At 52.8% G+C, this 16,046-nt stretch overlaps 1 protein-coding gene across 1 annotated transcript in view; it reads left to right on the forward strand.

Moving 5' to 3' along the window:
• Positions 1–8,679: 8,679 nt before the first annotated feature.
• The window catches only part of JAM3 (junctional adhesion molecule 3), a 30,798-nt gene continuing 23,431 nt past the window's right edge, over positions 8,680–16,046 (forward strand). The window contains exon 1 of the mRNA XM_050322858.1: positions 8,680–8,773. Within this exon, the coding sequence (XP_050178815.1) occupies positions 8,722–8,773 (52 nt within the window). The 5' untranslated portion in view covers positions 8,680–8,721. The remainder of the gene's footprint in view (positions 8,774–16,046) is intronic.

Genomic DNA, 16,046 nt, shown 5'->3' on the forward strand with positions numbered 1-16,046 from the left:
CCACAGTTCAATCTGCGTTCCTCTCACGTTAAACCCACTGCACTGCTGCCCCTCAGGAGACCAGCATGGCCTGGCCGTGTCCTGCTGTCACCCTCAGCCCCCACCCTGCCTCAGTTTCCCGGTGTCTGGAGCAGGGATCAGCCCGCGGCTCTGCAGGGAGGGGAGGCAGCGGAGCCACACGCCAGGAGGGCTCCAGTGGGAGCTGGATATCAGCGTGCTAAGCGGTGCCTGGGTGCCTCGGATGTCTCCCGAGGACGGTGGAGCAGCTTCCCACCCCGAGGCTGCCTCTCGGGCTCCGTGGGAGCAGTGACTAAACAGCATCCCCAATACAGTCATTAATAAACATCGATGCCGCCCGGGCGCTGCTGCCTCCGCCGAGCCCTGCTCAGCATCGCAGGGAGGTGCTGATTCATCACAGGAACCGGCTCCCCTCGGCTCCAGCGAGCAGGGACGGGGCTCAGAGAGGCTGTGCAGCCCCTCGACCTGGCCCATGGGAGCCCTCTCCAAGCCTGGCTGCTGCAGCAGCCACAAACATCACCAGGCTCTTCATCCCCCTCGTCTGTCCTCCAGCGTCCCCTGAGCCTTCCCGCAGGGATGGGATGTGCACGGGTACCCAGTGGGGGGTACCCGAGGTTGGAGCATCACCCTCTGTGAGGTTGAGGGCAAGGGGGGAGATGCAGAGCTCGGAGCTCTGCTGAGCCCAGGCAGGCATCCCTGTGGCCACAGGAACAGCCAGCCCAGAGCCAGTTCTCTGCAGCCTGGCAGATGGTACCCGCACACCCATAGCCATCATCTCCTGGAGGACACCAGTACATCTCCCGGCTGATCCCCGCACGCTCGCACCCGCTGCATGAGCCCGAGCCTCCTGCCACAAGGGGGAACTCCTGGGCTGGACAAATCCGTCCCAGAGACGCTCCACGGGTTTGTACCCTCAGCCCCTGCTTCCAGGGAGGGGTTCTGGCCAGGGAAGAATGCTCTGCTCTCCTCAGCCCCATAGCAAGGGCCCCGGACCCCTTCTCTTGCCCCAAACTACCTGAAGGCACCTCCCATCACCCTGTGCCAGGGGAGGGTTTTGGTTCATAGGATTCCTGTCTCTGACCTCCTTTTTGCAGCTGATCCAATCCAAGGGATGAGGGCCAGCCAGGACACACGACACACTCAGGATGTGATCAGTGGAGTGGAGCAGGGCGACGTTTCTGAGGCATCTCTGACAGTTATCACAAACAACAAGCTACGTATTCTGCGTGGGTGGCTCAGTCAAGCAAGGACAGCCTGGACACTCATATCACCACCACTACAAAGGAAAGCCAACAGGACTTCCAGGAAAAAATGTAGCTGGCCTGGCTTGAGCCACTGTCCTGTAGCACCCACACAGGTATATTGGGAGCAGGCTTTGCCACACTCTGGAGAGAGCCCAGAGTCCTTCAGTGGGGCAGAGATAAATAAGCACCACTGGTTCCCAGTCCCACTGCTGCCATCCAGCTTTCCATCCCCACAGCCAGACCAGGCTTCATGGCCACTCTCTCCCACATGGACATGCACCTTCCCCTCCACCTCCCTGAAGGCTCCAGCCCCGCCTCTGCCCCAGCAGAGAATGGTGTTTGACTTGGCTACATGGCTCTCCAAACACCAGGGTAGTTCCAGGATAAAGCTCTCCATGGTGCTGCTCACGTGGAGCCCACGGGAGTGTCTGTTTGGGTAAAAGTGTCAGATAAACTCCAGGCTGGGCTGGCTCCAGGGCTGAGCATGGCTGGCCAGACCCCACAGGACCCCCCCACTTGTCTGAGCTCCCCAACCCCACATCTGGGTGATGCAGGGGCATCACTGACATCGGGGGCAGGACACCAAGCACACCTGGAAGGGACCTGGGCAATGCTGGATCACATGGAGCAGTAGCAAGGGGGGCAGAGGGGCAAAGAGAGGTGATGAAAGCTACAGTGGGGTTGGGAATTTGCCTATCCAAAACCTGTGATTTCCCTGTGGCCTTAATCTGCACAGAGACACTTTCAGGAGAAAGAAAACCTCTAATGTACTGGGAGAAGGGTGGGGGATGATGGGGAATTTGCCCTCCTGGTGCCCTGGTACAAGATGCTGTACCAGGAGCGAGGGAGAGAAAGGCAAAGCAGGGAAAGGGGAAGAAAGATGCCAAGAGGATGGAGAAGAGAGGCATGGACCAGCAGGATTAGCATTGATAAACTTGCAGCTAAACTGGGCTTATGTCAGCATGTATTACCCGGGAGTGACAGGAATGATGGGCTTGCTCCTCTGCCATTTATAAGTGGCAAATTCCCCCTCCATCCTGTTTGCTGTGAATTAGCTGGCATATGTCTAATCGTCTTTGCAGGCGCCACTCGACTGGCAGAGATTAAGGCCCTGCTCCTCCTCCAAACCAAGCCCTGCACTCCACTGCAAGGCAGCAGGACACTGCTGTCACCAGCCTGCCCAGGGACAGCGGGAGAGAGGGCACCAAGGGTGACACTCAGAGGCACAAAGCAACTCCCCCTTCCTCCTCGCAGCCCTCCAGAGAGCTGAAATCCTAATGCAGCGAGACCTCAGACCAAGGAATCCTTGTTCCTATGAGCCACCAAGGGAGCCTGGGCAGTTCACTTCATGAGGCAGGCCCTCCCCTCTGACTGCTTCAGATCCAAAGGTATGAGATGCCCATCACCTGCCTAAGTCACCAGGTAGATGGGGATAAGGAAATAGCTCTAACACGTACCTGAGAGACCAAGAAGAATTAAATCCTTGACTCCCAAGCAACCACTGCACTTGAGCACATCTGCCAATCCATGGAAATCACATGACTCATTTCCATCAAGAAAACCAGCTCTAGCCAGGGATCCACATGGAGGAGAGCTGGGATGGTGAAACCCAAAGCACTTACTAAACAATAGAGCAGTGCAAGAGGTTGTGTGCTGCGTGGGAGGTGTTTGCATGGCCAACTGCTTGCCCCAGGGCATGTGATGTTTGGCGGGCAAGGTGCTGCTTGGGTGGTGGGAGACCCTTGGCTGACATGTTAACTGCTAGTCAGGCATGTCAAAACAACCTCGGAGGGCTTGGAAAATTCGGCTTGCAGACGAGGCTGCTCCACCGCAGCAGCAGGAGCCCTCAGAGCCAGAATAAACAGTGACTCAGGAAGGGAAGGAGCAAAGGGGATTACAGGGGGATGGGTCTGCTGGGAGGCTGTGAGAGGCACTGAGAAAGGAGGCTGCTCTTACCCACACAGGGTGGATTTGTACATCTGAATCCCCTCCTGCCATGGAAGCAGAGCAGCTCCTTCTGCCCCAGGGCATGAGCAGCCTGGGATCAGGACTGTGTGAGCCCTGGGCTTTGCAGAACATCCTCACTCTCCTGAAGCAAATGTTTTTCCTTCTGTATCCCTCATTCTATATCAAGAACGGAGATAAATTCAACAAAGCAGTTGCTCTAACACTGATTAACCCGTTTGTGAACCAGCTTCTAGGTGGGATCCAGAGCGAGAGGAAGCATCCTCTTCCCCCTGACAGGCCACCCTTGCTCCCACGCCCCAGCCAGAGGAGAAGGGAGTTGTATCCACCTCCTCCAGGCAGTCCCAGCCCGGGGGAAGCAGCGCTTGCTGTTGCCAGCGTCAAGACCCGAGCTGGGTCAGCAGCCCGAGCGCCCGACCTGCCACTCGAGGAGCCAGTGCCATCTCCCCGGAGAGCGCCGTGTTACGTGGTAAAAGACCAGCTGGGCCGGGAATCTGCAGCTCGGCTTGGCTGGGGGAGGGGGAGGGCAGGGGAGCGAGACTTGGCTGTGAACACAGCTGAGGGAGCGGGGGGTGCTCGCTGCCCTGGGCCAGCCAGATGCTGCTGCCTTGGCAGGGAGAGAAAAGCGCTGCACACACCAACCGCGGCTGCCTCGCTCCTCTGCCTGCTGCCGGGATCACAGCTTCCACCCGGGCTGTGGCTCGCAAGGAGGATGCTGGAGCCAGGTGGGCGGGATGCTGGGGAAGCCAAGGAGAGCAGATTCTTGGCTTGAAGCTCCTGGGTCAAGGCCTTTTCTAATTAGTATCGCTCTCTTCTCCATCCCTGCACCAGCACAGGGTAAGGGAGCAGGGCTCAGGGGTATCCCCAGGGATGTGGCTCCTCCAGGTCACTGTGCAGCGTGGAGACAGCTGCAGGGAGCTGTGAGCAGGCTTGGCAGAGGGCTGCAGGATGAGGAGGCAGCTGTGGCCCTGTCTCAGGGGTGTTAGCTGGCTCCTCTTTATAGCTGCTACCCCACCACGCTGCTGCAGGCAGAGCCCCGAGGAATGCAAAGCCTCTCCCCCCATCCCATCCTGATCCCTGCTGCTGTGTTTATTTAGCAGGAAGGTTTCCATGCCTGGCCAGTCCCCAGTGCTTACTGCCTGCCCCGCTGACCACGGACATGAGAGCCCTTGTGCACAAAATACCCGGAGAAAACTACCTCTAATTAGAGGGTAGAGTTAAAAATATCCATAAGTCCATAAACAGAGGGAGGCAGACAGGGAAAAGGCACATGCCAGTGTGACTGACGCCCTGGGAGGGAGACGAGATTAGGAGCAACTCAGCCTCACACATACAAATGGTTCAAAATAGATGAGCATATGCCTGAGCAGTGAACCAGGGGGAAATGATGGGGCTGGTGTAGGAGTGGGGTCATGGTCTGTGACACCACGGAATCAACAGCTTGTCTAGACTGCAGCAGACAAAAAAAGAGATGCTGTCTTCAGCTAGGAGTGAGAGGCACTGTGGCACCAGGCCATCCATAAAAAGCTGCCCGAGCAGCAGAAGTGGTGTGAAAGAGGGATGGACACAGGCCAGATACCTGCATCTCTTTGCAGAGCTGCTGAGAATCAGCTGGGTAAATGGCATATCTGCAAAGGGCCTTGAGATCCTGAGATCAGGAGTGATATGTATCAGTACATACCTGCAGAGCCTAAAGTTGGTCTTAAAACTCTCCAAGACAGGCAAGACTTTGCTTCCAAACAGGAGAGGTCCTGTCCCCACAAAGGGGAACCAGCCTCTTTCAGCCAGGGGTGGGATACAGCTCCTGCTCACCCCAGTGCTGCTCTGGGGAGACCTTCCCTCTCTGATGGCTGATTGCCTACATCACCCATGACCTTCCCTCTGTCACACACAAAGGCGGCTCCAGAGACACTTCAGATCCTCTAACAAAACTGTGTCTGCTGGCATTTGCCCCCTGAGAAAACACAGTGGTCCAGAACCCCTCTCTTTCATGTAAAGAAGTTTTTCTTTAAGAGCAGGTTCCCTCCAGTGCCCACCAGGGCAGCACAACCATCTCCCACCTCGGAGAGCAGCCAAACCCTCGCTCTGGCGGAGGTTTCTGCCAGGACCTCCTTCTTCCCAGGCCAGCAGACTGGCCTGCCACAATCACAGCATCAAAGTTAAGGAGGTCTGGAGCGAACCTGCTCCTGGGGAAGGTCCAGATGGACAGCCCTGAGGACTCAGACAGGCTGCTCCTCCACACACAAGGTATGGCACAGCTCTCTGGCAGAGTCCTTGGAGCCCCGATGCCTCAGATAATCACATTCCTGCCTGCCATGTGGATTGCTGTTGAAAACTCATCATGACAGGCACAGCCTGTTATTACAGGTCTGAGCAGCTTCTTCCCAGCAGGGCTTGAACCTCAGTTTGGGCCTCCAGGCATTACAAGCATCAAAAGGATCCATTTTCTGTGAGTCACCTTCAGCTGCTTCCAGATCCAAAGACCTGGTGTACAACACGCTCCATAGAACCTTCAGAAATCCCTAAGGTGGTTTTTTTTTCCCAATTTATTCCTTGGTCACCTTCCTTTTGTTCTTACAAGTGCCAGGAGCAAGGTCCTACTGCCTTATTCTGCACCTCTCCACTGCCTGTGCTTGGGCCAGGTCGTGCAGCACTTTGTTCTCCATCATTCCCCACCACAGGCCTTCCTAGAGCTTGGGAAGACTCCCTGGCAGGACCTGTGATCCCTCCCTGTCATCCTGCAGATTCTTCTTGCTTTGAGCATGGACTGGAATCTCTTCAGAGAACAAAGAAATCATAGGAAGAGGCAGGTTTATGCTGCCCCTCTTTGTGGCTGAATAGACCCCTGCCCTACACAGGGCTGCTCTTGGAGTGTAATTTATTCCCGTGACTTGTTTGACCATTAAATAATGAAATGGGAGCTCTGTTTGCATGTGAAAATCCATGTTTTACAGTGCAGTCCTTTGCCATCCCAGTTTGGTGGGCACTGCAATTCTTGTATAATATTTATTGTGACTCCTTGAGCTGGTTGAGTTCCACGTTTCAAATGGCAGATTAAAAGGTAGAACCTGGCTGCAATGAAACCACGGGGGCAGCACAAAAAGAGGAGCTGGCACAAACTGTATCTGCCTGAGACAAGCAATTGGCATGTCTGTCCAGTGTGGGATGGATACCCAAGATGATGCTCAGTGTTTCGTGCCCTGGTGTTATCCATGAAGGTTATATCTGCTTGGCCAGTTGACTCCAAACCTGGCCTCTGTCTGCATTGATTATTCACAAACATACCATCAACACATGCCTAGGCCAAGCTCCAGCAGCCTGAAGAGGGAAATCAAGGCTCAGTGTAGATGCAGCTCCCCCTCGAGTGGCCCAGATGGCCTGGGGAAGCCAGCACACCACAGCACAGTCCTCCTGTGCCTCTCCCAGCATGGGCTCACCCCCAGTCACAGCATCACAGAATGGTTTGGGTTGGAAGGGATCCCAAAGATCAGTAGATTCCAATCCCCTGCCATGGGCAGGGACACCTTCCACTGCACCAGGTTAATCTAAGCACTATCCAAACTGAAATAATTTTCTTTTTTTCTGCAGCATAGGAAGGACAGCCCAGCTAGAGACTTCCCATCCTTCCTCATCTCCTCTGTCTCATCTCTGCTCTTCCCTGATCAAGCTGCTGCTGGAAGTTAAAGTGGATCCTGACACCTCAGTGATTGCACTTTACAGCTGATTATATTCTCTGTCATCACATTTTACATCTCCTGTCAGGGCAGTCCAAACGGACTGTGTTAAAATGATTCCTTACTCAACAGAGACCCAGCCCAGCCAGCCCCAGAGCCAGGCTTTAAGCCATACAGTCTTATTAGGTGATTCCTTCCCCTTCATCCCCAGGGGAATGTCCCATCTGGCCATTAGAACTGACGAGACTCCCTGTATTAATTTCACCGGGCTCAGATCAGCCCTTTAAATCTACTCATTAGCATCTTGAGTTAGATCTGCTGCGTTATCGAGTTAAATACATTTTTACATCCCTTAATTTCTGCCAGCTCTCCTGAGCTGGTTTACAGACCAGAGGAGAGCTTGGCTTTCATTCCAGCTGCTTGATCTTCAACAGCTTCTTAATTACATCCTCATCAGACACTACTGACAGGCAGTGACGCATGAGCCAGCATTAACCCAGGCAGACTCGCTGAATTTGAGGCGACTGTCCCATGCTGATAATTTTTGTTCCTTTCTGTTAATCAAAGGAAAAAGTCCTGGGGCCCTTTTGAGGGATGGTCTCTGTGCAAAGCCATTTTTCAGGGCAGAATCACTTGGCTGTGTCAGAAAGAATTTGGTCCAGCACGAGGACTGGGAGAAGGTGTTCGTGCCCATTACAGGGGGTTGGAATTGGGAAAGATGATCCTTAAAGTCCCTTCTAACCCAAACCGTCCTGTGATTCTATGACTCCGGAAGCTCCTCAAGAGCAGCACTCTCCCCCCGGCTGCTTGTTTGTGTTTCTTGTTTACTTTAAGTTGTTGAAAGTTTACAGGGAAATTCACCGTTCGATGTGAGTTGGTTTTTAAGGGAAAACGATCAGAAAAATCACTCTTTAGGGGCTCTTGGTAAATACAGGAGGGAAACACCCACTTTAGAGCAAAAACTTGGATGGGTTTTAAAACCGAAACCTTGCCTTCAAGCTAACTTCCAAGTTCAAACCCACTTTTAAGTTCTCCCAGCGCCTTACTCGGGGCGAGTTTCCTTCCCTCCACGGCGCTCAACCAGCGGTCGCCACCGGCTCCTCTCCCCACCCGCCGGGGGTCCCGCTGCAGGGATCATCCCCTCTCCCGGCGTCCCACTGCCAGCATCATCCCCTCTCCCCACCCACCGTGGGTCCCACGGGGGTCCCATTGCTGGGATCACCCCCTCTCCCCACCCGCCGGGGGTCCCACTGCTGGGATCATCCCCTCTCCCGGCGTCCCACTGCTGGGATCATCCCCTCTCCCCACCCGCCCTGGGTCCCATTGCTGGGATCACCCCCTCTCCCCACCCTCCGAGGGTCTCACTGCCAGGATTATCCCCTTTCCCCAACTCCCGGGGGTCGCACAGGGGTCCCATTGCCGGGACCACTCCCCCCCTCTCCGGGAGTGCCCCGATCGGGATCATCCCCTCTCCCCGCCCGCGGGGATCATCGCACTGCAGGAATCATTCCCTTTTCCCCATTCCCGGGGGTTCCACGGGGGTCCCTCTGCCAGGATCATCCCTCCTCCGGCGTCCTCCTCCGGGATCATCCCTCTGCCGGTCATCCCTCTCCCGGCGTCCCTCCCCGAGGGTCCCACCCCTGTCCCCACGCCCTCCGTGGGCGCGGTGGGCGCAGTGGGTGGGGTGGGTGGGGTTGGGTGTCCCCCAGGGCCGGTCCCTCCCCCGGGCCGGTCCCCCCGCGGTGCCCGGGCCGGCCGCGCTCCCCCCGCCCGCGGTCCCGGGCATTGCGCAGGCTCGGCTCGGCTCCGCACACCCCATCATGGCGCTGCGGCGGCCGGAGCTGCTCCGGCTCCTTCTCCTGCCCCTGCTCGGTGAGTACCACCCGCCCCAGCTAACCCCCCGGCACCGCCCGGGCACGGCCCCGACACCCCGCCGACCGCCGCGCCCCGGCCGCGGGGGATGCGCTGTCCCCGTCCCCGTCCCGGAGAAAGGGAGGAGGGATGCGCTGCCTCCGTCCCCATCCCGGGGAAACAGAGGGAGGAGAGCTGCCTTACCACCGTCCCGATCCCAGAGGAGGACAGGAGGGATGCGCTGCCCCCGTCCCTCGAGGAAACGGAGGAGGGATGCGCTGCCCCCTGTCCCCATCCCCGAGAAAAGGACTGGCTGCCCCAGTCCCGATCCCGGAGTAACAGAGGGAGGAGAGATGCGCTGCCACCGTCCCGATCCCGGAGGAAGAGAGGGAGAAGGGATGCGCTGCCCTGGTTGCGGTCCCGGAGAAAGTGGGAAATGCGCTGCCCCGGTCGCGATCCCAGGGAAGGGAGGGAGGAGGGATGTGCTACCCCAGTCGCGGTCCCGGGGAAGGGATGCGCTGCCCCGATCGCTGTCCCGGGGAAAGGGGGAGATGCGCTGCCCTGATCGCTTCCTGGGGAACGGGAGGGATGCGCTGCCCGGGCTCCGTACGGGGCTAAGTGTGGGGAAGGATGCGCTGCCCCGACCCCTCGCCCCGGGGAGGAGCAGGGATGCGCTGCCCCTACCACGGGGGGATGCGGGAGCCGCCGGGATGGGGGACGGAACAGGGCTGGCTGGCACCAAGGACCCGCCGGGAGTGTGATGCTTCAGGGACTGTGGGACACACACGCAACACGGGGGGGGAACATCCCAAAACCCAGCTCAGCAAGGAGCGGGTCCAGGGCTGAGGGTGCCAGGAATGTGCAGGCTCGGCAGGCAGGCAGGGCGGACACTAGTGCCTATTCAAGACCAGGCACAGGCGCCTATTGTTCGGGGGGCCCCACATGAATGTTTGCAGTTTTAATTGCAAAAACATTTGCTAATTCCGCTCAGGAATGAATTTGGGCTCATTTGTTGTCTGGCTATTAATAGCTGGGGGGGATGAGGAGGGGGACAGCAGCCGGTGGGCTCGCGTGTCCCTCCCCCCTGTCCGCCCAGATGGCGGGAGGAGAAGATGGGATGGAGTGGGGTTGGGCTGACAACCAGCCCCTGAGTACCAAAATACACCCATGACCGTGTACAGGCTCCCCGGGAACTGTTTTGGGTCAACTCAAGGCTGAAGTGTGTTGAAATATTTCGAACAGTTTGTCTAAGGACAAAAACCAATTCTCCAAACAGAGCCTCTCTGGGCCTCAAATAAAGTGAGGTTTGGGCACTGTTTACTAAAACAGTCGGTGGAGGGGTGAGGAGATGACTGTGACACTCATCTGCAGCGAGGAGATGGTTGTCACGCGCCCCGGGGTCTGGTGTTCATTTGCTTTACTGTGGTTTGTAGCAGAAGCGGTTTCAGCGGGAGAAGTCGGGAGTGCCTGATCCTGGAGCATCACACAGTGCTCTCCAGGTGCTAACTCTGGATTTGGCTTCTCCTTTGAATGGGAAAAATGACAGGCTTAGCACAGCTTTTCCTCACAGCTGCAGGGTAGAAAGGTGCCCCGTTTCCTTCCTCTGTTACGCTCAAGTGTCCTGTTGAATCCAGCCTAGAAACTTTCCTTGAATCCTGGAAACAAACTACAGATATTTCTGCATTTCTTTAGAGAGACAATAGTCGCTAAAACCCAGCCAAACACCACTAGTTTCACTCCTCTGCCTGAAAACATTTATCTGGTGAGTAAACCAAGTGGTAACAGGCTTTGCTTTCCATTAAATTCAAATGGGTTATGGCCAAATCAAAGTGCCTCATCCTGTATTGATTTCCAGTAATTTTTAAATTTGGGCTCATCAGTCCCAAAGAGTGGGCAAAAGGGAGGCTGAGAATAAAAATGTTTGTTCCATTACACTTGACTTGAGGCACTGGGGGCACCCCATAAAGTCGGGTTTACATTGTCAGCAGTTTGTAAAATTAAACATGTACTGGAGACCGCAGGGCTGGTGCTGGATGGTGGGATGGGAGCGTGACTGGAAGGATGTGTTCGTGCCAGCTGACTACTTGGTGGGGGGAAAAAAAAAGGCATGAACAGAAGCAGTCAAAGCTCCCAAGATGCTGAGATCCCAAGCTGTCAAGCTCTGACCTGCTCTAGACTATGAGCTGCGGCTTTGACTCCGAAGTGTTGTGAGCTGGGGTTGCCTCCTCCCGTGTGTTATTGCCAGAACAAACCCTGTTCTTGATAGTGGCCTTAAAACATTGCCATGAAATGGGAACCAGTGGAGCATGGAGCATTCAGTGCATTCCCAGCTCTAGGCACTAAAAGCATCTAAAGATTCTGCACATCAGGGAAATGCCACGGTCATAATTAAAGCAGCGGAAGCTCTCGGCGGCAGGGATGGAAAGTGGGGCTTCCAGCTGATATCAGTGCTGTTGCCACCTTCCCTGTGGAAACAAATACTTGGATTTTGAGGATTTCACGGGCTGTGGAGACCTTCCCAAAACTCTCACGTATTTCCTACTGAAAACAAAACGTGCTGATGCTTTATGGCCCTTGTTGGGGGGATCCGGCAAGTCCCGGGCACATTTCAGTTTTAAAGCTCATTATGTTCAAATCTCCTTTCGATTTAATTCTGAGGGTTCGGTAATATGTTGGATTTCGCAAAAGGCTTTTTGAAATCTATGGAGTAGAAGTTCTCATTTCCTTTTTTTTTTTTTTTTTTTTAATATATGAAGTCCATCTGTCCCAGCCACCAACAACTGTTCCGAGTCAGCTGTCAGTGCCAAGAATCACTCGCTGGAAATGTTGTTAGCTCTCTTGCAGTGATGAAAAGTTGCTTGTTGGTATTTTCTGATGGGAAGTATTTGCAGTATTGCTTTCTTTTCAACAGGCAGTAAAAAAGTCGTGACAAACAGCTTTGAGAGCCCTGCCAAAATCAGATGCTTAATAACATCTTCAAAAAAATTCCTGGGAAGGGCTTGGTGTTCCTATTTGGGTAAGCAGTATCTGGCATGGTCACCAAAGAGTAGTTGGATGCACATCTCCTTTACAGCTGTTGACAAAAGAACGTGACACCAGCACATTCCCTCTTGCCCTGAATACTCCTGACAATTACTTGGTTAACGTTGGTTCAGAGAGTAAAATGTGTTTTCTTTACTGAGGAGAAAGTACTGTGGACTGAGATGTTGCTCTGCTCGTGAACTTGGGTTCTTTTACTGTTTGTTTTCACTGTACAAGTTGAATTCTGGGTCTCTTGGCCCTGCTGCAGCTGTTTTTCAGTTATCTGTCCTCACACTGAGGATTTACACCAGGGACTCGCGTTGAGTTGCCAAAAAATCACCTAAACAAGGAAATAAAGTGGAATGAGCCGCTGCATTTAGCTCCAGAAACAAGGGCAAAAGCTGCTCTAGGTGAGGGCTGTGCCAGTTTGCCCCTAACTTTAGTCATCTCCAAAGGGCAAAGCAATGACTAGCCCCCACTTGCTCCTGCTTTCCTTGCAGCTTGGATTCCTTGGATTACTATTTAAGTTTCTCTTGCAAATTGGGCTGGCTGCTTTCTCATCCTCTGCCATGAGTGTTTGTGTGTCGAGGCAGAACTGGCCTCCCAGTTGTATATTTAGAGCTAATGCTTCACAGTTGATTGCATCAAGCCCTGATGATCCGGAGAAGGTTCGTGAACTCCTCACTGAGCCAGCCTGAAGTGGTGGGAGGGAGTTAGGAACGGGAAAGATTTCCACAGGCCAACAGGATCCCGAGTCCTCAAGAGTCCTTGTCTGCAAAACAAGAGTGAGTGTTGCCAACGTGCCCCTCAACAAGATAAACCCACTGCTCTGTGCAGAAAGCCGGTGGCCTGCTTGGAAACTGCTGTTTACGTAAAAAAAAGAAAAAAAAAGAGATGAATTTGAGATTATAAAACTAATTAGAATAATTACATTCTCAATCTGGCTTCTCCATCGACTGGAATATGAACTGCACCATCTTTTCCCGATTGATAAGGGCTGGTTGCCTTCCCCCTGAGCCCCCAGGGAGTTTTTCATGAGGCACGGGATCAACACCAGAATCAACCACTGAGCGTCAGATCCGTGCAGTGGAGGAGTGAGGGTGTGTGCTGAGTCAGGACACGGCCCAACAGCCAGTTAATGGCTTTAATTGCACTAATGAGTGTTCTGGACGCGGGCTGAAATTTCACCCAAAGGGCCTGGATTGCTGTTGGGTGCAGTTCTGGCAATAGCTGTGCTTGGGGCAGAGGAAATACCTGCTGGGTCACAGTTCTCGAACTCCCTGCTGGAAATGGGAGGTTTCAGTTTCAGAAAAATAAATAATAACACGAAAACTGAACTTTTTTTTGGCTGGAAAGCTCGGGTCTTTGTTTGCTCGTGACCCTTTAGAGCACTCACACCCATAGTGAAAAAAAACCCCTGAGATGAGAGGTGTTGTTTGGAGAGTTTAATTATTATTATTATTTTTTTTTTTGGTAAGGACTTACCAAAATGCATCTGTGGGGAGCAGGACAGCAAGGCACTCCATGGACTTCACCAGAATGTTGGTCTCAGGGATAACCAACTCCTCACAAGCTTTTGCTTCTCGTTTAAGAGGTCAAGCAGCTTCCTCGGGGAATAAAGGTTGAGGGAGGTGCATATTAGAGATGTTTCCTGCACAGGAATGGCCAGCTGAGGTCCTGTTATCACTTGGGTTGCCTTCCTGCATTTCCTACTCTAAGGAAGCTTTGTGTGGCTCCTGTGCAGGAGCTCAGCTGTTCAGCACAAGGCTTGGGAGGGCAACACCAAGACAGCTGCAGAGCAGGGCTGGTGTCCTGTTCTTTAGAGCAGCATCCTAAGCCAGGCCTTCAAATGTCTTAGAAAAAAAAAACAAACCATCAACATGTAAAAAAAAGAGAGGTCTAGAGAGGCTGTTCCTCTGCAGATCTTCAAGCTCCTTCTCTGCTCTGTTGGGTATTGAAGGAAGTCGCTTTTGGTGCCTGTTCCAAACCAGAAAGCCAGCAAAGAGCAGCAGAGGCAGAAGCAAAGCTTATAAATGGCAGTTGGCAAAAAAAGTAAAATAAATTAAAAAAATAAATTAAAACAAATCATCTCTGCAATTTCCACTGCTCCTGAGAGCACAGTTGGGGCAGATTCCCATGAACTCACCTGTAAACTGCTGAGAGCTGTCAAATGGGAGTCCAGTCAACACTGGGCTGGCATTACCTAATTAAAAAGAAACTAAGCCACGTACATGTTGTAACCTGACAGCCCACAGGTACTTTAGATAAGCTCAGAAAATTAATGGGAATTGTTCTGTCATGCAAGAATCCCTTGTCACTATAAATAATACAAGGTATTGGGTCCTGTGGTGCCCTCATGGGATGGAGCACGGGGCTTAGCACAGAGTCGGTTGCAAGGGGAAATGAAGGGTTTTCAGAGCAGCAATAGGTGAAATTAAATTGTGTTCAGATAATGCCCAAGGTTTTCTTTCTTTTTTTCTATTTTTTTTTTTAAGTCATAAATCCTAGGGATTTCAGAGTTAAAGCCAGAACACACTCTAACCTCCTCCCTTCAATGTACCTGATTATTACAACACAAATGTAAGATCAGTGGGTTTTTAAGAGTCCTCTTAATTCAGTTGGGCACAGCTGGCTCACGTACAGACACTCAGCTTTAAAACTGCAACGTGCCAGGGACTTACTATATCTTTGGCATGTGGCTAAAAGACAGCAGTTGATGATGTTCAGCAGTATTTTAAGATTTTTTTTTTTTTTTTTTAATCACGCTATTAAAAATATATTTTGGTGGCCTAGGTAAGATTTTCTGCTGAGCTGGAGAAATCCACTGAAATCTAAGGGGATTTGTTCCAATTACTAGGCTGGGTTTCTAATGCCCATGACCTCTGCTGAAAATCCCTGCCTTAATAAACTTTGGGCAATTTCTTATATAAGTGGCCAGCATTTTGCAGAGAGGAGGCAGACTGGGACTCTTTCAGGCCCTGTTTTGAAGGGTGGAAGTGTAATACTCGTAAAAATTCACGTCTGTTGAAAGCATCTGACTTCCCTGCTCACTCCCCCTACTCGAGACACCCAATTCCCTTGCCATTTTTGACAGTCTTGCCCCCTGTATCTCAAGATGCACAGCCATGAAGTCCTTCAGCGGTTGCTGAAGGAGCACAAAAAAAATCCCACGTGCCCAAAGCAAGCCAGGAGTTGTGTTTCATTAGCAGTACAGAATAAGGCTGGCAAGCAAGGTCATGGAGGAGAGCTGTTTTGAGAGCCAAGCTTACCTTTTAACAGAGAAATAGTGCTCTGCACAGCAGTCCTGCTTTTTATTCCCAGCAGAAAGGTTCCTGCCACTTCTCATCTCTCCGGGGCGGCTCCAGCGTTCTCTGAGACCTCGAGTGGAGGTGGTTGCACAGCAGAGGGCTTAATGATTTTTGTCTGCATGTAAATGTACAGGGCTCTGCTTGATCTTTCAGCCCAAAATCACCCGTGGAGACGGTATTTTTGTTTTGCTGGGACGTTATCCCTGGAAAACACAGGTTTTAATGGATGTTACTGCTGTTCCCCTGCGTTACAGTAGCACGCGATGGTTTCTGCACACAGGGCTGTTTGCTGGGTGCTGCCAAAAAACAACGAAAAAAATCAAAAGAAAAAGCAAAAACTCTGTACCAACTTGTGTCCTCGCTCACTGAGAGCTCCCCAGAAGATTAATTCATGGTGCTGTTGGGCTGCCATAAAGATGAGCAGCGTTCCTTGGAGAACGGGATGGTAATGGCTGCGTGAGCTTGAATCACAGCAGTGGAAAGAACCCCAGTGTCCACAGCAGCTCTTCCACGGACCCCAGGGTCCATTAAGGAGATTGTTGCCTGCTAATGGACTTCCTCCCGAGGCTCTGGCTGCTAACACTCTGCTGAATGATTTCCGGGAGCCTACACGGCAGGGAAGGTGTTGCAGAGCCCTGCAGCTCTTGCTGCTTCTGTGAAATAGCTTTTACCCCCTCGGAGGAACTTAGCAGCAGCTATTTTTAATACACACTTAAATCTTTGCTTTAATCTCATTCTTCTGTATTGATCTCTGCAGAAGCTCAAAGATAAATATTCCTTTATAAACCCACCACCTTGTTTGGGGTTGGTTATTTTTAGAGCCTGGAAAACATCCGCTCTGTGGTAGTAAGGGCATCTTGGAAAGGGAAGTCCCAGCTCTGTGCTCTGCAGCCCTGGACTTTCCCAGCCTGTGGGAGTCCCTGGTCCTTGGGAGAGTGGGTTGTTGAGATGTTTAGGTGCCAACA

Source organism: Myiozetetes cayanensis, unplaced genomic scaffold, assembly GCF_022539395.1.
Source record: "Myiozetetes cayanensis isolate MyiCay16 unplaced genomic scaffold, myiCay2020 scf29, whole genome shotgun sequence".
Taxonomy (NCBI): domain Eukaryota; kingdom Metazoa; phylum Chordata; class Aves; order Passeriformes; family Tyrannidae; genus Myiozetetes; species Myiozetetes cayanensis.